Source organism: Lathamus discolor, chromosome 12 (assembly GCF_037157495.1).
Source record: "Lathamus discolor isolate bLatDis1 chromosome 12, bLatDis1.hap1, whole genome shotgun sequence".
Lineage (NCBI taxonomy): Eukaryota > Metazoa > Chordata > Aves > Psittaciformes > Psittacidae > Lathamus > Lathamus discolor.
Window position 1 is genome coordinate 4,589,182 of NC_088895.1, and position 24,809 is coordinate 4,613,990.

General features: G+C 41.8%; 2 protein-coding genes across 3 annotated transcripts in view; both read left to right on the forward strand.

Moving 5' to 3' along the window:
• Nucleotides 1-346: 346 nt before the first annotated feature.
• On the forward strand, nt 347-16,513 carry YWHAH (tyrosine 3-monooxygenase/tryptophan 5-monooxygenase activation protein eta). Of its 2 annotated transcripts, XM_065692574.1 has the most exons (3): nt 347-660; nt 5,183-5,249; nt 15,082-16,513. In XM_065692574.1, the coding sequence occupies exons 1-3, from the start codon at nt 560-562 to the stop codon at nt 15,736-15,738; spliced, it is 825 nt and encodes a 274-aa protein (XP_065548646.1). In that variant the 5' UTR covers nt 347-559; the 3' UTR covers nt 15,739-16,513. The 2 variants fall into 2 exon arrangements, with proteins under 2 accessions (XP_065548646.1, XP_065548647.1); XM_065692575.1 differs by lacking the exons at nt 347-660; nt 5,183-5,249 and adding an exon at nt 7,175-7,517.
• Nucleotides 16,514-17,912: 1,399 nt separating this feature from the next.
• The window catches only part of SLC5A1 (solute carrier family 5 member 1), a 60,934-nt gene continuing 54,037 nt past the window's right edge, over nt 17,913-24,809 (forward strand). The window contains exon 1 of the mRNA XM_065693102.1: nt 17,913-18,022. The gene's annotated coding sequence lies outside the window, so the exon portion shown is untranslated. The remainder of the gene's footprint in view (nt 18,023-24,809) is intronic.

A 24,809-nucleotide genomic window follows, 5' to 3' on the forward strand; every position in this document is an offset into this window, starting at 1 on the left:
TGTGGAGGGGCTGCGCTCAGAACGGCGGTGCTCGGAAGGGTCGTTACGAACACGCTGACGTCCGTTTCCTCCGACAGAGCGGCCTCGGCTGAACCCAGCCGGGTGCCCGCGGGGCCGCTCCCCGCTGCGCAGCCACCGCTCGGCTCCCCCCGGCCACTCAGGCCTCGCCCCGCCTTCCTGCTTCCTCCCCATTGGTCCGCCGCGGCGGTAGCAACAGCGACAAATATACCCTGGCGCCCGCTGATTGGCTGCCGCCCGCAGGCCAGCCATAGCAACAGCGGCGCGGGGGCGCGGCGCCTCGCGGCCGTGACCGTTGGCGGCCCGCGCCAGGCGGGGGGGGGGCGCCGGGGGCGCCTCGCCTGAGGGAGCGGCGGGGCCGAGCGGGACGGCGCTGGCCTGGGGCCGCGGGGCGGCCGTGCCCGCCGCTGCCCACCGCAGGCGAAGGGTGCCGGGGCCCCAGCTCCTCCGTGTGGCACCCGTTTACCGGGCGGTTGCGCCGAGGTGGGCGAGAGTTGCGTCTTCTCTGCGGCCCGTAGTGCAAGGAGAGCAGGACACTGTCATGCGCCAAGTGAAGCAGCTTTCATGCAGAAGCAGCAGCAGCCCCCCAGCAAAATTCACACTGCATCTTGACAGATTTCTGTGTGAGATCCCCCAAAAAAGGTACTTCATTTTTCACCCCTAACGACGTGACATATCACTCGGATTGCTGTGATTTAGCTGGTCACTGCTATGTAATACATGCGGATTACATTGCCCTGCTGTTACGGACTGATGTATTGGAGTACAGAGGAATTGCGTCTCTCTTCAAATGAGGTGTATTTTCAGTCTCCTTCACATACTTAGTGCTGTTCCCTGGCAGGGAAGATGATAAAGATGAGATCTACACAAAATGCATAGAAATTTTAGGTAGCCATCCTTCAAAATTAAACATTATTTCCTTAGAAAACAACTCGCGCTAGGGAATGCAGGTATGTGGTTTTGGAGGTGGCTGACCCTTGGTGTGTGTCTTAACAGTACCTCCAGTCCTAAGGCTTTGTGATTCCTTTTTTACACACTTGTTTTGACCTCTTGCTTGAAAAGAAGAGGCTGAATTTACCAGAACTAGATTGGGAAAGAAACTTGTCAAATCTGAAAAACGCTTTGCACCTAAAGCAGAATTAAAGCTTTTTCTTTTACACTTAATGAATTTAATTTCTGAATTTGGCACAGTTGTTCTCTGGAGGACAGCTGAATTTTCTAGGTCATTTCCCAGATGAAAAAACTTAAGTACTTTTCTGGAAATGTATGTTAGGTGATTCAAAGTTTGATATGTGAAATCCAGAATATTAAACCCAGGGCAACCATTTCCAGAGAAGCGGTGGCTGCCCCATCCCTGGCAGTGTTCAAGGCCAGGCTGGATGAGGCTTGGAGCAACCTGCTCTAGTGGAAGGTGTCTCTGCCCATGGCAGGGGGTTGGAACTGGGCGAGCTTTAAGGTCCTTCTAATCCAAGCTGTTAACGTGATTTTTATCATGAGATCTCTTTAAGTGATGTAAAGTCAAGTGGTTGTGGTACAGCATGTTTTGGCCAGCTAGCATCTTTGCTTCATGCCACCTGGATATTGAATCTGCATAAAACACTTCTGAGTGCTAATGGCATTTGGACAAGAATTTGTGAGCTGTGCTTACAGATGATGGTGAGTTACAGGTAGCTGAGCAGAGTTCAGAGGTAGGCTGCTGCTTGCCCACCTGTGAGTCGGAATGGACAGGGATGCATAGCCATGCAGCAGAGAAAGAGACCAAGTGGACCTCTGCTGAATGCCAGTGGTGCTTAGGATTTGGCCTTCTCTGCCTGTGCTGCTGGGTGGAGTTAGCCCATGAAGACAGTGTAGTGGAATTGTTTATACTGTATTCACATTGGGCTAGCATTTGAATTGTTCAGTTTGTGTCTTACCTTGTTCTTGTTTCCTAGGTGTGATTTGCATCCCCATCATGTTCTGGTTTCCCTATCCTACCATATGTAGCAAGCTCTGGGTGTGTTTATGTTGCTCTTCCTTGGAGCTGTTTTTAGAAACACTCTGAGCAGGTGGCTGACCTGCCCTGAGCTGAATGTGCTCTGCATGCTGTTGTTGAATGACAATGTCCTCAGCGGAGCATGGCCTATCAAAGGAAGGAGCTTGCCCTAGGCAGAAAAAACCAAAGTCATTTTTATCCTAAAATGCATATAAGTGTCCAAATAACAATGCTTATATGTGTTAATTGATCACAGAAAGGGGATGGAAATCTAGGAGCACTTTCAGCAGTTCTATTACTTGGCTGTCTGGGAGGTGAGAAGGACGCTTTCCCAATAGGCAGGCATCTGAACTTTTCAGCACTGCTGCCTAGAGGCAGCTTTCCTCTTGGCATTTTGACAGACAGCCCTAAGACTGGCAAGGTCAGAGACTGAGCTGTTCTAGCCTATCAGTAGTAAGAAGTGTGTTGTAGAAATGGCTGAACTAATCCACTACAGCACTAGAGAGGATTAATGGCATGAGAAACAGTTTCCCTGCTCTAAGTCCCCTTGGTGATTCCGCTGGCTATCACAGAACTAATGGGCACATCTGAGAACCACTCAGGACAAATGAAACGTGAGGAGATCCATCTTCAAGGCCAGTATTTTCAGGCAGTCTCCTGTCTGATGCTTGGCTAGACTTGCTTGGGGCCTCATTTTCAAAGGAAATAAGCACTTACACAGCAACTCAAGTAGGGCACCCAGAATAAGAGGCCACTTTTGAAACTGTTGGTAGAGGGATTTTGTTTTATCTCTGCACCTCATTAGTCTTATCCCCAAAGTCTTTCATGTTATGTTCTACAGTGAAAGGTCATTGTTTCAGATCAATCATCTTCAGTAGGGTTTAATTCAGATCTAAGCCAAATTAATCCACTTTAGTAAAGTTTGAAGAGTGGTAAAAATTCTCTTGTTAAGACAGGTCTGGGCTTATTTTTTAAATGTGGCTGCTGATGCTGAGTCCTTAATTGTGTTTGCAGAGCATGAGGCGTCTTTGGGTTGGTTCTGGAAATGGTGGACATTTGAATTCTGATCTGGCTCGTTTGTTTTTTTTTTTTTTTTTTTTAATTATGTATTTATTTTTTTTTTATGTTTTCTTAGCATAGGTTGTGTTTTTTTTCCTCTTTCATGTAGAGCTTTTTTCAATATGGTGCAATGGTGACAGCTTCTGATAAACAGGCTTTTTCATATTTTCCTGTTTATGCTTGTGAATTCTAGTTACTTTACTTTCATTATATAAAGAATAAATCCACATTCTTCTATCTGGCCAGGACTAGCACATGCTGTGGTCTGAGGCAGCTTATTAAGAGTTAAAGCTGCTTCCAATTAGCTACCATGTTCTTGCCACTTAAAGAACCCCCACAACCGAGCATGCTTCACAGCCTCCTGTGCGTATCCCTGAATCATTCTGGCAAGTAAAATCACTGCCATGATCTTTTATTCTGACATAGTGCTGCTTCTTCTCTGGTCTCTGAAATGAGCAAACACTTGAAAATGGCACATTTTGCAGAGAGTTCTGAGGATTTATCAACTGAGATCTGCACATGATTTTGAACATGTAAAAGGCTACTGTGTGTGAATGCTGAGTGCTGGTAGGAATACTGCAGTGATTCCAGAGAGGTTTCAGCATACAGACCTAACTTTTCCCAGGAGGGTAAGAGCTTCACAGGTTTTGTACCAATCATTGCCCTTTTGTTTTAAAGATCTTCCCGTGTTAGTGAAACAATGTGTGTTACCACAACTCACAGCATGAACTCTACTGCTTTTGAGCAGCGCTTGGGCAAAGTAATCTTTCTACCTTCATTCTAGGTTTTTCCTTGAGTTATGAGGGAGTTTCTGTGAGAATGATTCAAGATTAACATGAAATTGAAATATGACAAATGGTAGAATATTTTCACACACTGTGACAGCCTAGAGGGTTCTGTTGCTTGTTAAACTGTGGTATATGGTTTGGCTAGAAATATATCATTGAAATGATAGTCCCTTGTGGTTTAAGAAAGAATCCTCACACTTTCAGCTACACCCACTCCTATCTCGTGCTCTGATCTTGTCATTGGTTACACCTTTCCTCCCTGATGCGCACTTACCTCCCTTTACTGGAGAATGTGCTGCCAGGGTTCTAACAATAAAAATCATAGGTAGTCCTAAGCTTGTGAAGAAATCTGACCTTACAGTGCTGCCTGGGTGTTCTGTCTCATGTAAGTGCGAGTCACAGTATTTCCAAGATCAGATGCCCACAAACCCTCTGTCTCTGCTATATTCATGTCTCCTTTGCTGTGACGTGGAAGGCAGTTAACCTCCCCCATCAGTTAGCAGTTGTTCCTGTTCTCTCTCTGTTTTCCAGTGTCTTGTCCCCAAGACTTTTATCATTTAGCAGTTCCCTAAATAAAACATTACCTTGCTGCAGAAAAGAGAGGGAAGATCACTTTCTCCAGGGATGAGGAGGATATTAGTGGCAGGGACTTTGTAGTACCACTGCTTTGGTTCTGCGAGTCTCAGGAAGAGTGCTGCAAAGAATGCATGTTCCCTACTGCTACCAGAACAGTCAAAGGGGAGGCTTTCCACTGTGGAGGAAAGGCTGGGAATGGCTGGGGTGGTTTCTTTGCTGTGTTTCCTGTTCACCAGTGTACCTTCTAGCTCTGTCTCCTCAGCTAAACATCTGCACTGGGAAGGGGATGCCATCTGAGAGTGCTCTGGTGTCACCAGTGCCCCAGTGTGGAGCTGAACAGTGAATGGGAATGGCATTTCAGCAGGGAGCTATTTGTGGAACATTGGTGCTGTCCAATAATCAGATATGCCTGTGGAGCAGAGCCACTGCCTTAGGTCATGGTGCAATTTTCAGTACCAGAAATTTCTCCATCTACACATTCTTGCTGGGTGTGGTCGCTTTGCCAACAGCTCCCAGTCCTGCCTCATGAGAGCAGGATCTCTGAGCTCCTGCGTGGGCTGTGTGGGGCATCACGGAGCTCTGTAACGTCATGCTTGGTGCCTGGCATCTGTCAGGGCAGCCATGGTTAGGTAGTGTCCTGCACCCATTTAGCACTCTGTAAAAAGGTATGCTGACATTTCGATTTCCATTGCCTTTCCATTTTTATTTTTTATAGCAGATTAAACCTCATTGTGTGAGCTCTAATTTGGTTTTATTTATACCTCTACAGATCTATGGAGCCACTGTTATGGCTGACGATGCAGAGCACGAGGTGCTGTACGCACAGGAGGATAGAGGTACTCTCCCACATACTGTGTGTGTATGAAATGCCATCTCTTTACTACAGACTGGAGAAACACTGCATACAAGATTGCACTTTTCCTTGCAACTGTGTTAAGCCATGACTGATTTTAGAGCAGTGAGGTTGTGTATCACCTTGTGGCTGCAAGGTTAAGAACTTCTGAGATGCTTTAGATTGAGAAATAGCCATTAGACAGAAGCTCAGTTAAAAAACCCTAACGCATTTAATGAGAATGTTTCTGTGCTGGTGTAGCTATATCCACATATATTTGGCAGATTAATGCAGATTGTCTGGTGAGTGGGTGAATAACTAGTTATAAAAAAACTTCATAATCTGTTTCCCTTGGGAGTCTGAAACTGCTGTATGAGACTAGAAAGCTTTTGGTAAACCCCATGAATTTTCAGAACCGCTGGAACAATTTGCAGACTGAGTAATCTCTACTAAGAAGTGATTACAACTGCAGAGTTTCCAAGATGGAGAAGTGTATTGGGTATTTTGGATTGACCCACCTCTATTCTATGCTATTCCTGCGTTAAGTGTTAAGATATATTAAAATCTGTATTTTTACGTTTAAATGCAGCTTTTCAAGAATATGCTTCTGCTGCCCATTGATAAAACTTTATCCTTAGGTAAAATCAATGCAAATTTTGCATTGATAATGATAACAAATTAGGCTGATACATGGGTTCCATTCTGTTAAGGTTTTATTAGTCTTTTATTACTGTCTTCTCCTAGCAACAGTGACAGTTAAATCCTGTTGGGAAGGAAGAGGTCTTCAGCTTGCTGGTACCTACCTGCAGCTATGTGCTTAGCAGTGCTGCACAGAGCTGCTTCCTGAACGTGCTGGCATTCAGTTTCTATCTCTCCACGCCATTTTTACCCTTCATGCTTTATTACATAGAGTTACTATTTATTCTTATTTGTCATAATATTTATGTCCTTTAAAACCATCTGCAATATTCATATAATCCCTTCTAAAATGAACCGCAGCATTTATTTTAAATGACATGAGGGCTTAACACATAAAAGCCGGCAATGCTAGAGTTAAGGCTAAAAACTTTTGGCTGACACAGTGGACAGGATTTACTGGATTGCAGCAGTGCAAGAGTGCAGAGGGTGAAGAGAGTAAAATCATGAGTGGGAGCAGCCTGGGTCCCCTGCCTCTGGAGCATGCTAACATGCTTGCTTCCCTCTGCTTTGGGGGTGACCACAGGGGTGAGCTTCAATGGATAAGGGTGCTGTGGTCAGCAGCTCTGATGCGCTGTTGGATGGGGAGTGAATCTGTCACTCGTTGCACAGCAGCTCCCGTATGTGCAGTGGTGCAGGGATGTTTCGGCGCTGGCTGTTGATTGAATAGAAAAAGTTCATTTATGTGTTATTGTAAGAGATGAGTAACGTGGATACTCGTGTTTCTGGAGTCATTCGTGCAATGCCTTCACTCTGAGATAATTTCTATGCAAGGCTGGTACGCTGTCGATATGAAAGAGGATCCAGACTGTTACAAATTAAAACACGTAGTAAGATGTAACCGAGTTGCATCTCCTAGGCAAGGTATGAGGATCGCTCCGTGCCGGCCACCCCCACAGCCAGGAGCGTTCCAGAGCGGCTGGGCCACGACACGCGTTCACTTCACCGGGATGAGACACGGCCGTGTCCCGGCCTGCCGGCAGCCGCTGCCGCGCCCGGCCCGAGCCCTTCCCCGCCCGTCTCCGCAGTGCCCGCGCCCACCGCCCACCTCCACCTTTGCAGCAGTAGAATGCAGCACTCGCAGCGCGCATGCGCCTCCCCCCTAGCCGGCGCCCCGGCATGGCTATTTATAGCAAGTGACGTCACCTAGAAATAGAGCGCGGGGGAGCGGCGCCCCCTCCCCTCCCCTGCAGTCCCCTCGGCTCCGCCCCCTCGTTGCCTTCCCAGCGCGCAGGCGCAGGCGGTGGCAGCAGCGCGAGGCTCCGAGCCGGGCGGAGAGGCGCGGGCTGCACACGCCGCGGAGGGCACGCAGCGAGCGCGCGGCGGCTGAGGCGAGCCCGGCGGCCGCTGAGGGGGCGAGAGCCGGCGGCTCCGTGCAGGCTCCCGGCCCGCACCGTCCGCGCGTACCGAGGCGCTCATCCCCGCCCTGCCTTCCTCTCTCTCCGAGGGGCGCCGAGTGCCCAGCCCAGCAGCCACCACGGAAGCGGCTATGGGGGACCGAGAGCAGCTGCTGCAGCGGGCCCGCCTGGCCGAGCAGGCGGAGAGATACGACGACATGGCTTCGGCCATGAAGTCGGTGAGTGGGGCTGGCAGCGTGGCGGCTGTGGGTCATACCCGGGGAGGAGTGTGTGGGGTGGGTAGTGGCGGGGGAGGGAGGGGAAGGAAGTCCGGGCTGGTCCGAGGCGGAGTTGGGTCCCGTGGAGGATGCGAGCCGCCAGGTCCCACCCGTCGCCCTGGAGAAAGGAGGGCGGGAGCAGGAGCCGGACCTTCCCGGCGGGACTCCTCGCCGCCGCGTGGGGCGGTGCCCGTTACTACCTGCCTCGGGGGGAGATGAGGCAAGCAGCAGCCGGCCCAAACTGGACCCAGGTCCCACATTAAAATGTGTCTTCCTCCCGCCTTGCCTCCATCCCCTCCTAACGGCTCTGTTCCGCGCTCCCGCGGCCGCTCCTGCGCTGGGGGTGTGGCTGTCCCCTGCCCTCCTCTCGCTTCTCTCCCCACCGCCGCCAATCCGGCGCGCAGTGCAGCGGTTTGAATACTGCCCGCCTCTGCTGCTCGCGGCGGGAACGTGGTCCATTCTTCCTCCGACCCCTGCTCAAGATGGGGCCCGTCCTGGCGCCCGGTTCCCCCTCCCCCGGTGGGGACGTCGGGTTTGACCTTGGGGTGCGTCTTCGCGTCTGAGGCAGCCCAGGACATGCCAGCTGCTGGGGGCGTCTGGGGAAACCGCGCACGGCAAGAGGAGCCCCCTCCTTTTCTAGACGTTTCTTTTGCCTTGCGATAAAAGGCACGAATAAAGGCCTTACCCATAAACATCAGCACTCAGACTCAAAAGATAGTGGTTGCATCCGGGTATAAAAGCTACCCAGCACACACAGAGTGTTTCCCAGGCTTTAACGTTGTCTTTTTGCTTCTTCTTTGTAGGGTAACAAATTGTCAGTGCATTCTGTACCCAGTTGAATACTGACATGGGTTTAAGCAATAAGCCACAGTTGCAGTTCAGCTCTTTCCATAACCAAGCAATGAAAATTACTTGTACTGATCTGTCTGTACTGATACATAATAAACTTGCAGAATGATCAAACTTACTACGTCTAGTCCCTTTTTTAAAAGCAAAGTATTTGAGTAACCTCATCTTTAAGAGTAGCGTTAATGCCGATAAATGCTTAGCATTGTCTTTGCTGTATCTGATTACAGTTGGTTTGTTCTCACTGATCTGTCCTTTGTGAACAGCAAAGGCCCTGAGAGGAATTGTTCACCTGGAGAGTGCACCTGTTTAAAGATGAGGTGATCTTAGTTTGGAAGAGCAGTTTCAGACGGAGTTCACATTTTTGTTGTACGAATCAATTTGTTAAGGGGCTGTAATGAATGTCCCATTCCTTAAACGAGGGCAGTAAAAAGATGGTTATTTTGCTACTCTTGTTCACTCTTGCTATTGTGTCATTAGAAATAATACAACCATCCAGTTCTGAAGCAGCAATGCTTCTGAGTGTCTCAGTAGCAGAGGCACTAGACAAATTCTTGATACATCTAACGCAGTAGTAACGGCTCTGTTAATCTCAAATATTTCAATAGCTAGTTCTAAAATATGAAGCAAAGAAACCACCAAAATCCACTGCTGCTCTAGAAGACTATTTGTAGCTGTAGACAGTTCAGCAGTATTTGGAAAAATAAAAAGCTATGGTGTATGTATGATGCTCTGAACAGATGTGAAGCAGAGTATGGTTGCTATGTTTCAGGAAATATGTAAATGAAGTACATGTAACTAGTATGTATGTCCAGTTCTCTTTAAACTGTCCTAATTGCTCTGTGGTTTTCACTCATCTTGAATCACAGCATTCTTCTCTGTAACGCTACTTCTGCTTTCAGGTTGTATGATGATGAGCTTGAGTCTTGAGCAGTTATGAAACATTGTGTTATAGATACTTTAAATACAAAAAGTAAAACTGTATTTAAAAGGCAACAGTTTTTGAAGTGTTCCTACCCTGTTGCAGGTCTATAATGTAGCATCTGTTGGTTACTTGGCTTTCACAGGTATTCATTCTAATACAGTGATTTCCAGAACACTCTTCAGTGTCTGCAGTTGATTTTGGCTGAACATAAGCTCCTATGAAACCTTATTATGTGGCTGGCTGTTCTCAAACAGCTAGTGTTTCCTTCTATGTCAGTGATTATAAGTAACAGATACTAAGAGACTGCTTTATCCATATAGAATCATATTTAAGTTATCTTGCACTCCAGAGACATTAGACTTCCTTCAACAGGAAATCGGTGTTTTAACTTGGATATCTATTCTCAGTGCAGAATATCTTGATTTGAAGAGTTTATATTTTTAAAAAATATAAAAATCTCTGAAGATAACAGCTGATGGTTTTTAAAGGTGCTATGTGACAGTAGTGTGCGTTCAGTGGAAACAGAAATGTGAATTTCAGTTTTAGGTATTTATCACCACACTTCTACAGAATGCAATATAGCCACAGCCTGATAGCTACTCCTAAAACATAAAGTAACAAAAACTATTCTAGCAAAAGGATATTTGCATGGCTTTTGAGGCTGCCACCAAAGGAAAAAAAGTATGACAGGACTGCCATTTCAGCTGTCAGCATGAAGCTGGAGAAACACTGATTTTTTCAGTCCTATCAGTTTGAAAAAAAAAAGCCAGATGCAGCAGCAGTTGCAGCTTAAATAAGGAAAGTACTGCTCAAGAATACAATTTTTTGTTGCTGTTAAACTTTTTTCTTGGAAGAGTTCTGGTATTTTGGCTTATAATGTGTAGACAGGAGAGGAAAATGAAATAGATAAAATTATTTTAATAGAGAATAAAATTTTACGTAAATGTGCCTGTATGAAATAGCATTCTTACAAGGGGTGTGGCATTGTCGTTGCATTAAATGCTCCTCCAGGATTCCAGCTGTTTGGAATAACCCTACACGGTAGGTACAGAATTGCTTCTCCACACTGGGAAAGATAATGCTCTTAGTGTAAACGTTAAAGGTTTGAGAATGCAGCATTGAGTACCTTTTGGTTTAGATCATTCCAGAAATAGTTAGACATTTTAGCTGTATGGATCCTTAGTCTTTCAATGTTAATTCTGGTATGTAGTGCTCAGGACCTCTATTAATTTATATTGCTTTTCTAGTATAGCTGGTAGAGAGTCATTTACACTTTAAAATGGGTAAGATGAATTGAGTTATGAGAGGTATAATTTTAAAATTAATCATACTACTCTCCATGAAATAAATTAGAGTCTTAGATCTATTTTTTAAAGTAAAATAGCATGAGGTTCTAGTTTTATATGTAGGCTTTACCAGTGCTCGAAAGTGGGCTTAAAAGTTTGGGATGTTCCATATTTTCAGTATCGTGTCACCAGGTTTTCCTTCACATCAGTGTCTGGTTTTGGGTTAATGAAGTATTCATGTGTAGGAGGGAGGAATGAGATGTCTTTAATGTAAAGGATATCCTTCCCTGTTGTGAGATTACTTCCTTATTGTGGTTTCATTCAGTAAATCTAGCTATGAACTTCCAATGCTTGGTATTAAACAGTGAAGCCACATGATGCGAGACACTGATCTGCTTTAAATTTATTAGCCTGCTTTATTTGTTCAGAAATTATGGCTGTATAACTTTATATCAGGAGACTTTAAGTAATTAAACCTGGCTTTATACTGGCTCAGGTACAGTCATTTTTGCAGCAGCTTGCTAAGAACTGGCTCTAGCTGTGACTCACATGCTCTGGCTAATGAAACACAAGTATAATCACATACATTCAGTTGACCTGGGTCAAATTCTACTGGATAATCCAACAGTGCATCATTGATCTGCTGTCCATTGTGGAACCTTCACTTTGGTGTGTTTTCTTTGTGTAACTCGGTTTGGTATGGTCTATGTGGGAACACACACATGGAAGTAATTTCTGAGCTGATACAGGACTGCCATGCTCATAAGCATGTGTAGTTAGGAATTCCAGGTTGTAATCGTGGTTCCTTTTATATACACCCATTTTTCTCCCAGTAAACTGTGAAAGAATGGGCAGAAAGCAGAGGAGGAGACACCTGAAAGTATTCTAGAAATAAACGATTTGGACTGTATTCTGGTTACAAAAAGCAGACTGTCAGTCTGAATGAAAAGTGCCTGCAGATCATAGCCTGTGTGTTCGATTGCATCATCTGGCTCAGAACAGAAAATAACCACAGACTTAGGGTGTGTGAGGGAGGTTTCTTTGCATAAGGAAATTATAGAGTAACACCTGAGTAAGTAAACACTATTTTCAAGTCATACTACAAATGGCTTTTCATCTTTAAGTGCTTCTGGTTTCCCTTAGAGCCATTATAAAAAAGTGTGTCTACATCTAACATGTAAAAGACATTAAAAGTGTAAATTATAGCAGTCCCAAGATCTTTTCTATTATGGAAAGGCTGTAGGTAGAATGGAATATAGTAAGAAAAAACCTTCCTTCAGCATTTCAAGTTTTCTTTTTCTATGCATCTTACCCAAATGTGAAGAGAAACATGTCTGTTCTTTTCTACTTTGCTCATGTATTGGAAATAGATAAACCAGTAGCTAGCTCCTTAAAGGTCATGTGCTGTTCTTTGGATCTAGGTTCTTGTGGTATACACCAGAGAGGTAAGATACTATTTTTACCGATATCTACACAGAGCAACATAAATTTTTAGCTAGGATAGGAATAATTTGCCATGCACTTGAGTTGATGGTAGTTGCTGATTCTCCAAGACAGACCGGTAACTTCTGATATATCCTAAAGCTAGTAGACATCTCCTAAGGATGTTGAATTAGCTTCTCTGTTAATGTTTCCTCTTTTAAGGAACAGTTTCACGGTAAGCTTAAGTCAGTTTTGGGAATTAAATGACACAGCAGCCTAGTAATGACCTAGAATAGTCTCTTAATCTTGTCTCTTGGATACTTCGGTGTTTTGATTAAGAAGTTAACATTCTTTTTCCTCATATTAACAACTGTTATTCAGTTTGTCCTGCGGTGGCTTTTCCCCAGGCTGTTTCTGTTGTGCTTTACATGAATGAATCTTAAGTATTCCCTGCTATTTCTGTTGCTGTGTCAGGTTAAGTTCTGTTAGTTGAGTGCTTTTTGAGAGCTTTAGCAAACTTAGCCTAAGCTGATGCAACAGCAAAGTCTTAACTGGCTTGTCTAAATACAGCATGAAGATGCTTCCAAAAGTTACGCTGCATTTTAAAGATTGTACTGTAGATGTACTTCTAATATGAAATGTTGGGTAAAGACCACACCAGATCGCCAGAGTTGATGCTAGACTTTACAAAATCTCCCTCTGTTAATGCGACCTTCAGAATTTCTGCAGATAACGCTGTTTATCAACACTTGCATTGGATATTGGTTGCGACTAGGGAAGGTCAAAGGCATTTTGGGTGCAGCTTATCTGCAATTGCGATGGCTCCTGTGCAAATGGGCATTATAAAACAGCTTTTCCAGGGTAGGTGTTACGATGCTTTTTCTGCAATTAAAACTGAAGACCACTAGAAAAGAGAAAATAGAATAGAAAAAAATTTGGAAAACTCTTTCAATGTAACTAATACTCCAGGAAGATTGTATTCTGTCTTGTGAAAAACTGGATGAAATTAGAAATTTTCGTAAAGCTAATGCTGTCTTCCGGCAGACTGTAGGGAATAAAAAGCTCTTATCTGAGCCTCTGCATCTTGAGGGAGTTAGTATCTTTACTAGAGAAGATGATATAGGTGGGTTGTAGTAGAGACTGTTGAGGGAGGGACTGCTGGGAGAACAATTGATTGGAAGCCGTGAAGAAGATGGGGATGTTATTGGAATTTATTGCTGGGCATTTCGCTTGCTGTAGATAATCTGGAATTGCATTGGGCCAGGCAAAGCGGTGTCCAGGAGTGGGCTCCTGACCTGTGGGGAAAAAGCATTTGGAGATAAAATTAATTGACTTAGAATGTTTGAAGAACAAAACCTAAATTTGAAAGTAAGCTCTGTACTCTAACAGTTGTAATGCATGTAAGTTATGTTTCAGACTTGGAAAGATACGCATTTATTGGGTGGTTCACTGAATACATCAGTCTCAGACTAGTATAAATGTTTCTGACTTGATTATTTGTGGTATTTATTTGGTTGTGAACATTCTGATGCCTGTCAAGGCATGTAAACTTGCATTTTAAAAGAAATAATGATTTTAGTAGTGTCTGAGCAAGGACAAGTTTACTTTCACGCCAAAGTACGTATCCTTAGAATTCTAGTGGCTTCTTTTAATGCAGTTAATGCAGTATTCGTAAAATAATGGAGTTACATTTTTTTGTCCTAATTCATAGAATCACAGAATGATTTGGTTTGGAAAGGACCTTAAGATCATCCAGTTCCAGCCCCTCTGCCATGGGCAGGGACACCTCACGCTAAACCATGTCGCCCAAGGCTCTGTCCAACCCGGCCTTGAGCACCACCAGGGATGGAGCATTCACAGCCTCCTTGGGCAACCCATTCCAGTGCCTCACCACCCTTGCAGTATCTATACTAACTCTGCTTAAGTTTGAACCCGTTACTCCTTGTCCTACCCCTACAGTCCCTAATGAACAGTCTGTCCGCAGCATCATTATAGGCCCCCTTCAGATACTGGAAGGCTGCTCTGAGGTCTCCACGCAGCCTTCTCTTCTCCAGGCTGAACAGCCCCAACTTTCTCAGCCTGTCTTCGTATGGGAGGTGCTCCAGTCCGCTCATCATCCTTGTGGCCTCCTCTGGACTTGTTCCAACAATTCCATGTCCTTTTTATGTTGAGGACACCACAACTGCACTCAATTCCAAATCTAATAACATGTTGGTAAATTTGCAAAAGTAGAACAACTAAGTGACTATAGGTCTAGTAGTTTTTATTCTCTAAATTAGCACATCAAGTGAAATATGCCTAAATACAGTTTTAGAAGTATTATCTTTCCTCTATCTTAGCTTTTTGTAGTAGGAATCTGGAGTTGATCATGGCTCTTACCGATTTCCTGTTTCGTTTTTATGCAGGTTTTTTTCATGTGCTAGCCCTGAAATGTGTTTGCAGCCACCAGTTGTTAGAAATGATACCTTTTGTATTACACTGTAATTGCTCACTAAGTGACTGAAAGATACTATGAAACACTAATTCCATTTGTACTATGCAGAGCTTAATCATAGTGACAGCAGCGCTTCCATCTCTGGTGTCAAAAGAAAGCAAGCAGCAGGGAAAAGAAATGCAAGAACTCCATCAGTTTCCAGTGTCTGTGCTGTGTTCCAGATTCATAAAACTGGTATTCTAGGTACATTTAAATTCATTGCTAAGTGTGTAGTCTACAGAATTATAGCAGAGTTGCTAAGAAAACCTGAGTCTTCCTTCTGTGAATGCTTCTTCATCACACAAGGCTGAATCACTTTTATTCAGTGAATGTAATTTGAAGTGTCTTCTAAATACATGTTCTATTACAACAGAACTGTGGGGTTTTCACTCTTAAGCCTTGACTGCAGAAACAGTCTTAAACTCTTGTTACAAATTGACTCCTTTCTAGAAGGAATTTGGGGATCTAGAAGAAATTTAGAATCCTGTATTTGATGATGGAAGTATTGAAAGAAATTTACATGCTTTTCCCCAAGACAAACCCTTTAAATTTTATTTTTGTCTATATTTTCAGGTGACTGAGCTGAATGAGCCTCTCTCAAATGAGGATAGAAACCTGCTGTCTGTAGCCTACAAGAATGTAGTTGGAGCTAGACGATCTTCGTGGCGTGTCATCAGCAGCATAGAGCAGAAGACTATGGCAGATGGGAATGAGAAGAAGCTGGAGAAGGTTAAAGCCTATAGGGAGAAGATAGAAAAGGAGCTGGAAACAGTCTGCAATGATGTTTTGGCTCTCCTAGATAAATACTTGATCAAGAACTGCAATGACTTCCAGTATGAGAGCAAGGTCTTTTATCTGAAAATGAAAGGGGATTACTACCGCTATTTGGCAGAAGTTGCTGCTGGAGAGAAGAAGAACAGTGTTGTGGAAGCCTCAGAAGCTGCCTATAAAGAGGCTTTTGAAATCAGCAAAGAGCACATGCAGCCCACTCACCCAATTAGGCTTGGGCTTGCGCTCAATTTCTCTGTCTTCTACTATGAAATCCAGAATGCTCCTGAGCAGGCCTGCCTTTTAGCCAAACAAGCCTTTGATGATGCCATAGCAGAGCTGGACACACTAAATGAGGATTCCTACAAGGACTCCACTCTCATCATGCAGTTACTTCGAGATAACCTCACTCTCTGGACGAGTGATCAGCAAGATGAAGAAGCAGGAGAGGGCAATAATTAAAAAGCTTTCCTCCAATCCCTCTTTCATCCACTTCGCCATCCCCATCATCACCAATATTTCCTTGCCACAGTCACACTAAATATCTAGTGCTAAGCATATCTGTATTGTACAGCTGTTCAGATCTGCTGTCCACATTGAGAAGCAGTTTCAGATGAGTCTCCATGGGCATTGATGGATTGATTGGTTTATTGGCCCTGCTATCTTAGTTGCACTTGAGCAGTGCAGAAAGATGCATAATAAATGAGGCATTTTCAGTTTGCCTGTTGATAGGAAAATATGGGAAAGAAGAATTGAAAGTGATTGAAGATAATTGGATTCCAGTTAATTTTTTTCCCATTTGAAATGAGCTGACAGTTCTGTTAAGCAGTACGTTTTGTGCATGCAAAGTAAATTAGACACCCCCAATTTTTTTCAGTCAATGAGAACAGTTAAGCTGATGTGAAATGACAGCCCTGTTCATCAGTTTAAAATGTTTGAAATGTGAGGTTTCAGTAGCAATTTTTTTTTGCCTCTAACGTATGTGCACAGTTTCTTTCAATGCAGTGCATCTCCCTGAGAGTTTTGATACTTGTAACCTTTTGCAGTTGTTTTGAAGAATCATGAATTTATTTTTTGTAAACTCTTGGCTGTTTAGTTGTCTGTGTATTCTGACAACACTCTGTCAATATTAGCCCATGTTAAGATGGATGACTGAGATGCCAGACTTCTAAATTAAATGTTTTGAAATTAAATGAATAAAATAAAATGCTGCTTTGGGGACGTTATCTCTACATAAGCTGTCCTGTCTTTTGTTCAGAGCAGATATCGAGTTAGTAAACACAGCACTGGTGAGTTAAAACATATTCAATCAAAGGTTTAATGAGAAGTTGTCTCATATGCTAAAAAACAAACAAAACAGGATGTTGAAAAGAAGGGGAAAAAAACCCACCAGAAAACACCCACAAAACCCCAAAACACCCACAGCCATCTAGAATGTGATATTGCTCACCTGTGCTCAAGGGGAGATTCCAGAGGTGGTACATGTAGTAATTTGCTTGGTAGAGCAGCTGTGATGCAATTCTGCTGAGGAGCTGAAACATTGTAAGGGATATTACTTGTCATACCAATGTAGAGACTTGTGTTTGCTCCTGTCCTCTAACTTCAAAACTTTCTGAAGTGCTAACCACATCGAATTACATTTAACACATGAAAATCCCAATTACTTTCATTGATACCTGCTTCAAACAGAAGCAGTATTTGCTCTTAAAGAATGCCTCTATTTTAGCAAACTTCAGTCTAGTCCCTAAAGCTTCTGTTGGTTGTTTTGTTTCCTTTTTTCCTTTTTTCTTCTCTCCCAGCAGTTAGTGTATTTGTATATTTATTGTTTCTGTACACACTTCTGTAATGGAATGTCAGGAAAAGTTAGCTGTTACATGTCACTGTATCCAGACTGCTGCTGGTACCTGAGCTAGCTCAGAGGTCATGTAAGTTCTCATTTATCTAAATCTACTTTGATTTGTGCAGTAAATGTTGTCTAAATACCCACAACAACTAATCATACTTTTTAAAGCAGTTCACTGGATATTTTTAAGTATCTGTAGGATTAGAATTTTTAATGGTAGATACGTGTGTTTATGTATTTTATCTTTTACTTAATACTAAATTTATTACAGCAGTAGTTGGTGACAATAGAAAGACAAATGCAACATCTGAAAAAGATGAAAATACAGATACTTGGTTTTGTACTCTTGTATAATCTTGAGGTGCTTGACCTCTGAAAGTAGTTTGAAGTGTGTACTTAATTACTATTATCTGCTAGTGCCTATTCTGGAAGTCACTTTTACTTGTTTGCTTCTATTTCATCAGGCAATATTAAAGTCCTCATTTTTCAGCTCCCCTTTTTGCAAGTAGGTCTTGCAAGAGTCTTTGGTCAGTAATACCTGTTTGGGCTTTAGCCTTCTAGACCTTAGAGCTTCCTTTCCTTCCCCTCAGATCTGCTTACGTGCCCCTGTGGACCCAAGGTGGAACTTGGCAATAAGACTGCTTTTTTATGTTGAAACACTCTGGCTGGTTAATAATTAGTATTATTTATTTTATTCCTGTTTATAGAAGTACCACTATCTGTTAATTCAAAAATTAAGGAGTCCTTTCTCATTTTAGGTACTGTCTTGTACAGACCCTTTGTCACAAATGTATGAGCACTCTGTGGTCTGCAAGTGAATCAGCAGGTCTCTGACATCTCTGGACTAGGCAGTTGAAGAGTAGCTGTTGACCTGGTGCATAACATCCACAATGGAGACCAAAGGTATTCTGTAGAATGGTGCGGTTGCTATGTGCCTTAATAACTTCTGGTTTTATAAAGTATGCAGATCAGGTGGTTGTAGTTATCTGTATGGCCATTAAGCTGGGAAAATAAATCTCTGTGGGATATCATAAAGTACGAAATTTTGCTTTGAAATAGCTTTCTGATTATACTCTGCTGGAAGGATGGATTCTCTTCTCCCAAGCAGTATCAGTGTTGCAGCCATAAGTATCAACAGATAAAAGATAGCTGCATATTAGGAAGCTGTGTGAAAATTTGCAGCTCCTTTATTGTCTCTTGTTGAATCACAAGAGAATGTTGCACATTCTCTTATTGGCTGCAGGCATTCTGACAATTTGTGAACATAGAGGCCCTCAATGATCCTGGAGGTGGTGGAGAGTTAGTAATGCTAACTGGGGTGCTGCATACCAGACATTATATGCTTGCTCTGCCTCAAAGCTACCTAGGCCTTGGGCCAGGATCTAATAGCATGAGTAGACGTGGTTGGAAAGTAGCAGCTGTCTTCTAAGAATTACAGATCTTGTGCCAGGATCTTCCGAGGAACTACTGCAAAGAACTAGGAATAGCAAGAGTTTCCTGATTCAATGTCATGACAAAACTCCCGAAAAAGACAGAATCTGTCAATGAACCCCATCAACTGTAGGCAGCTTACTATCAAGTGCTCCTGGCAAAATAGAATCTGGTGAACAGGAAAAGATTCTCTCAAGTTTCTAGATTGTCTCCCTCTGAAACATGGGAGAGTTGAAATTCATCATGAGGAACATCTGACAGGTTGTTTTCCGTCAAGTGGTGGTGTGTGTGTGCTGGGCTACCTGTGGACTTAAGATGGTTCAAGCTACAATCTCAGTATACCTGAGTGTAGATCAAGTTTCTTTGAGGGTGATGAACTTGAAGGTAGGTGAGTGAAATTATTGGGTGTATTCAAGTAACTGTGTGCACAAGGTCACAATCCCAGAATTAGTTCTGGCTTCCTTAAAACAGCGTGAATGGCTATTTAGGTGTACCCTTATTTTGTGTGATCTGCCTTATAGCTTTGTAGCAGTAGATGCTTTCCTGAGCATCTGCTCAGGAAAGCAATAAATAATGTGAATTATTTAGCTGAATCTTCAAGTAATCTGTACCTTCTTTCTCAGGAAGTTAATTAAATATAAATGTTTCTTTTTTGCTCTGGGTGGTCTGTGGCATAAAAAGCATTTTTGTCCTTGCCAGAGGTTCATAAACCAAATGTTGATAGGCACAGTTGCTCTGCGTATGTTGATGCCTGCTCATTTAATGAGTCTCAGGAAGCCTTCTAAGCCAAATTCTTTTCACCAGCTCTTGCCACCAGCAATATATTGGTTTTCAGTGGGAGGGCAGATACTTCTCCCATGTTCTTCAGTTGTCAGTGGGTGATCCACGGCACAGAAAGCATGTTTTTGTGATGGTATTTTGATGTGAGTCAGTAGAGCAAGAAGAAATGCTCCAGTGCAATCCATGTTCTTGCTTCTACTTCAGAAGCTTTTTCATTTCCTGGGCCCTGGGATTGCTAGATGCTTTTTTGTAATCCTTATTGTAGGGATGATCTGGAGGAAACTAAAGCAGATGAACAGCACATGTTGTTTATTGCAATATTCTGCAGTGGACCATAGGATTGAGATATTTTGAAATTGGTATTTCTCTTAGGTGGCCTCCAAGATACGTCTTCAGTCAGAATAAAGAAAATAAATATAATAAGATCCTAGGCTACACCCAATTTATCGTTTATTGTTTAAAGACACCAGTTGTATTCACCAAAAGTGCTTTGTTGAAGTTCACAACATTCTTTGAAGCAGGAGTAATTCTAATGGAAAGACTTAAAATTGAGTGACACCCCCTCACATGCTTTAGAGGTTTCTTTACTTTCCTGATTTCAGGTGTAACTGAGTGCCTGCTCATCTTGACACAGTGAGGGTTACACTGGTTACGTACATCCAGAACCAGGCAAACTTTATTGAGATGTTAGATCACTCTGATGGTGTTGATACAATATTAGCAAGGTGTATGTGTATCCTTGAATTTTTATCAGGCTGATAGCTGCTAACAGTAGAGCAGCATTTTATATGATACTCTATGAGTTTGAAAGCTAAGGGGTAGTCAGATCTTAACTTAGTAGTGTGGTGTTTATAGGGACAGAGATACTTTCAGACTATGTCCTGATCTGCTCAGTTATGTTCAAATTTTACATAAACCATTGCTTTCATCTATTTGATTACACGCACCCACCCACAGACTTTTGAACCCCGCACTAGAGCAAAACGTGCCAGTGCTATGGGAATCTAAACTTCTTAGGCTGTATGTAATAAGAAGCTTATTATCCAATGTAAGTGATAGCCTTGAAGAACGCTGACTTTTAGGCAAGCAGAAACCTTAAGAAGAGTAATGAGACTGAGATCTCCATGGATAACCCACCTCAATGAACCGCAGTTGTTCTGGTAAGTAGCCATTTTTTCGAGCGATACTCGGAACTATAGGTTTGAAAACAGTTTTTTCCTGTTGCTTTTCCTTTGTATATAACTTCTATTTCTGGTTTTCCACCCTTAATATTCACACTGCTGACCTAAATCTTGAAGTTGGATGGACTGACTTCTTGAGATGAACGCAATTACAAAGGAGCACGAGAGTGCTTCCTAACGGTTTCCTGTGGCTTCTTTCAGCAGCTGGTATATAGTAATGTAGGAAAGAAAGTTTAGTAGTACACTTCAGTTTGAGGGAAATGAAGAGATTGGCTGTATTTTAAGTCATACGTGAGAATGATTTACTAGTAATGGAAGTCAGAAGGGTGAAAACTGTTGTCATATACTTTATAAAATATTCTCTGCCACTGTGGGACCAACCTAAAATCCCTCAACAAACCAGTTTGAGGACAGGGGGAAATCAGGAAAATTATTTCAGTGCTTTGCACTCTTGTTTTTGTAGTTCTGTCCACACTATATATTTGAACTAATTTAACATAGCTGCTCAAGAAAAAAATAACTTAAAAAGCAGAGCCACAACATGGAAAAAAGTTGCTGGAGACATTTTAGGTTCATTGAAGGAGCTCACTGAGATCTGGCACTTTTTGAAGAGTGTGAAGTTAATTATACACATAATTGACAGAGGATGTTCAGCTCTTGTTCTGAACAAACCCAAAGTACTTGAAGTTCCACATAAATGCAGATAATTTAGTTTCTGAGTCTTAATGATTTAGAGAGATAAATTGATACAGGTTCCAAATATTGAAGTCAGCCCAGGTAGATTTTTAATTAGTGCCAGAAACTGAGCCATCTGCTAGAAAAGTAAAGCAAGCCAGGCTTTCAAGTACCTTTATCTGCATGTCCCCAAGCGAGCAAGTACGTTGTTGATACAATTTCTTTCCCAAACTAATTTCAGGTAACTGTTATTCAATACCGATGTTGGCAGTGTCTGTAAGAAAATACAGGTATAGGTATTTAAGCTCCTCCTTTGTTTTTTATGGTTGTGTCTATGTAGTGTGAATACAATAGACAAGTATATTTCTGGATATATTGTGGGAGGTAAGAGACCCTAGAAGTTAAAGAAGTTTGTCTTCTGCATGTGAAAAAGCAACATTAAACACTGGAATATTGCAAAATGCCCTCAGAAAAGATCTATTTCAGATAAGAATGTTTTGGGAACATGTAAGGAAAAAATCTAAGGACAGTATGGTAAATAAAAAAACCCAACCCAACAAGGTTTCCATGAAAGTGCACACTCCCATGGCAAGCCTCTGAGAGTCCTGTGATCTAACTCTGTATTTTGTTCTGTCAAGTAATAAAATGCCAAACATGAATAACAAGGAATGTATCCTGTTCCAAGACTGATGTAGAATATGTAAGTTTCTGGAATGTTATTACTGCAGTAGTCATCTTCTGCTAGTTAAGCATATATGGGATTGACTCGGTAATGTTATTTGCAGGAAAACTGATCTCTTTTGGAATATAGAGCCATTCCTTTATAGTCTCCTAAAAAAAAAAAAAAATTAAAACATTTTATTTTAGCTTTCAGCAAAAATAATTCAGGAGCTGAAATCAACAGCCCTTTCTTTATTGTTTTTAGTTTGATAGTTTAGAAATACCTATATTTCAGTATATTATATTCCATTCCACATGCTAATTTAATATCCCATTGAAATTTATGATTACAAATTCTTGAACATAAGTAAATTTCACACTCAGTGTTTCCTCTTCATCATTCAGTCTCCTTAACAGTTGTTTTTTTTGAGCTTACTTTTGCTGTTACATTAACTGAAGTTAAGCTCACACATTCCTAATACGTCAAAATAAAACTTGACTCTAGTTACACATGTGAACAAGGGTTAGAAACCACAATACAAATACGTACTTGCTATGTATCTGAATTTTCACTAAACAGATCTGACTTTTATCTTTATTTTTTTATCTTTATTTTTTTTTAATCTTTTTTTTTAATCTTTATTTTTAAATTGATGCAGTTAATTCCATCAGTTTTAAGGACTTGCTTTGTCATGGTTTGAAATTGGCAGTAGGTAGTTCATCTGCCAAATGATTTGTGAAATACCTGCAAGCTTTAAGCCCTCTGCATAAGGCCTGCTACACAGTGCTGATACATAGCTACAGCTGCTAATATTAAAGTTTGATCAGGTAATTGTACTCACTGCATGCTTAGAAAATGAAAGTTAAATACTGGTTGGCTACTATGAACAACTATGAAGAAGACTGTACACAGGAATATTTTGTGCAAATTGAGTTTAAGGTAGCCCACTATAAATGAATTCCACCAGGCAATTATGCAGAATAAATTGTCAGCTTTAAATTTTCATGAGTATGTAAGGTTTATTTTTGGAGTTGTTTAATTAGATGCTTAAATATTTCCTAGAAATAGGAAAGCTGCCTGCTGAAAGCAATACAGTTAACATACAGCACAGTTGCCACAACACATTTTTCAAGTTGGAGGAAACAATCTTGTACAGTCTGTCTCTGCTGCAATAAGTGCAATCAAGTGAGAAAGCATTTAATGTCAGTGCTTTGCTGGGATTAAGGTATAGTTAGGAGGGACGCATTTTAGAACTATCAGTGTTCTGTAAGTCACTCTGCTCCAAAGAGTTTATAGCCCGGGGAAATGAAGATGGGCTGTTTAAATATTCAAAAATATATATACTGTATGTGATTTTTAATGACGTGTGCTGGTTCTTTTCCCCAGTTACTCCCCACTTGGGTTGTGTGCTATCAAGTTTATTTGTTGTATCACAGCTAACTTGAGTATTGAGAAGAATGTTGGGACAGTAGCTATATGGATCAGTCGAGAAAGAGAGATGTGGAATGAAAAGAACTAAAGAGTGTTTGAGAGAAACAGGTAGAATTTTTAGGAACAAAATTGTGGGAAAATAATGCTGATTTTTCACTGGTTTTGTAGGGCAAAGATGCTTGGTGATCAAGAATATGTGAGTGATGAAGCAATACTTTCCTCTTGAAAAGTTTAGGATAAGTGTAGATTCCTATTAAAAACTTAGGGTGAGTGTGGGTATCAGTACTTTTTGCCTATTGTTAGCAAGATACTTTATTATCACTAGAATTTGGTTTTCTGCAGTTGTAAACTGCAGGTAGTTAAGACTGAGTGTAGCTTTGTCAGCAAGCTGTGTAAATTTCTGGGTATTAGGGTTACAAGTCCTTTTCCCATTTTGTCATTCAATCACAAGGTTAAATATGCTTATTATGAATCCTATATGCCAATTATGATCTAATCTTACAGAACTAGAGTAATGCACGTATTATATATTATCTATATATACTTTTTTCCCCCAAATCTTCAGTGTTACATGCTGTCTTATATTTTATTCTAAATGATTTTAAGAATTACAAATCAGTTTGATCTGTCCTACCTCAAACATAGCCAGTGAATTGTTTTCATCCAGTTAGGTATTTGCCTCTAAATCCCAGAGTGCATTAGGGCACTGTGAGTATTCCAGAATGCTGTGAGTATTCCAGCAGTGAATGCATGTTAATGGATGTAATCATTAAGAAATCAGTTATGTGCAATTATGTTCTTAAATCGGTATGAGCTAGTTTCACATAATTTGATAATGTGATCAATTCCACTTTAGGGTTTACTCTATTGGTAGTTGAACTCTTCCATCTCTGAAGAATTATCTGGTTTAACAGCATGTCTAATGGAATGAACAGACCAAACACACTGTTCACATGACTTACAGTGATGATGTACTGGAAACCTGGTTATATTTGCAGTAATGGTATATAAAATCTGTGGTATTTAGAAGACCGTAACCTTGTTTGAACATCTGAGGCATGACTTTTATTCAGTTTTCTCAAGCAGAGGCTACTGAAAGAGGAGGGATCGCAGTGAAGGGCTGATTTCTTTCCCAAGCACGTAAGGCACACGTTGGAAAGAAGCAGGGATTGTAGGGGGTTGGCAAGAAATCGTTTTGCAACAGGCTTTTTGTCTGTTGTGTTCAGTACCACAAAAGAACATCTGACTCTTGCAGAGGGCAGAGGCTGCTAGATGTGTGTAGTAACATAGTAACTGAGTAACTGGTTTCCCTGCTGAGTCAAATGGAGCATGTTCTCCCTCTGCAATGAGAACCTCATGTTTGTCCCATGTTTACTTTGTTTTAAATCACAGGGGGACAAAACCCCAACAGACAAATCCTGGGTTATTTTTTACAGAAGCACAATCCTAGTTACTTCGATGAGGTACCTGCTCAGGCTCTCTGAGAATTAAGGCTGTGAGGACTTTTAAAACCACCCAGAATAAACGAATT

What these genes read in the sequence shown, in the direction of transcription:
- YWHAH (XM_065692574.1), top strand. Translation starts at nt 560, where the DNA reads ATGCGCCAAGTGAAGCAGCTTTCATGCAGAAGCAGCAGCAGCCCCCCA. An exon ending in TGTGAGATCCCCCAAAAAAG is followed by an intron (nt 661 to 5,182) that starts GTACTTCATTTT and finishes ATACCTCTACAG; the next exon opens with ATCTATGGAGCCACTGTTAT. An exon ending in GTACGCACAGGAGGATAGAG is followed by an intron (nt 5,250 to 15,081) that starts GTACTCTCCCAC and finishes CTATATTTTCAG; the next exon opens with GTGACTGAGCTGAATGAGCC.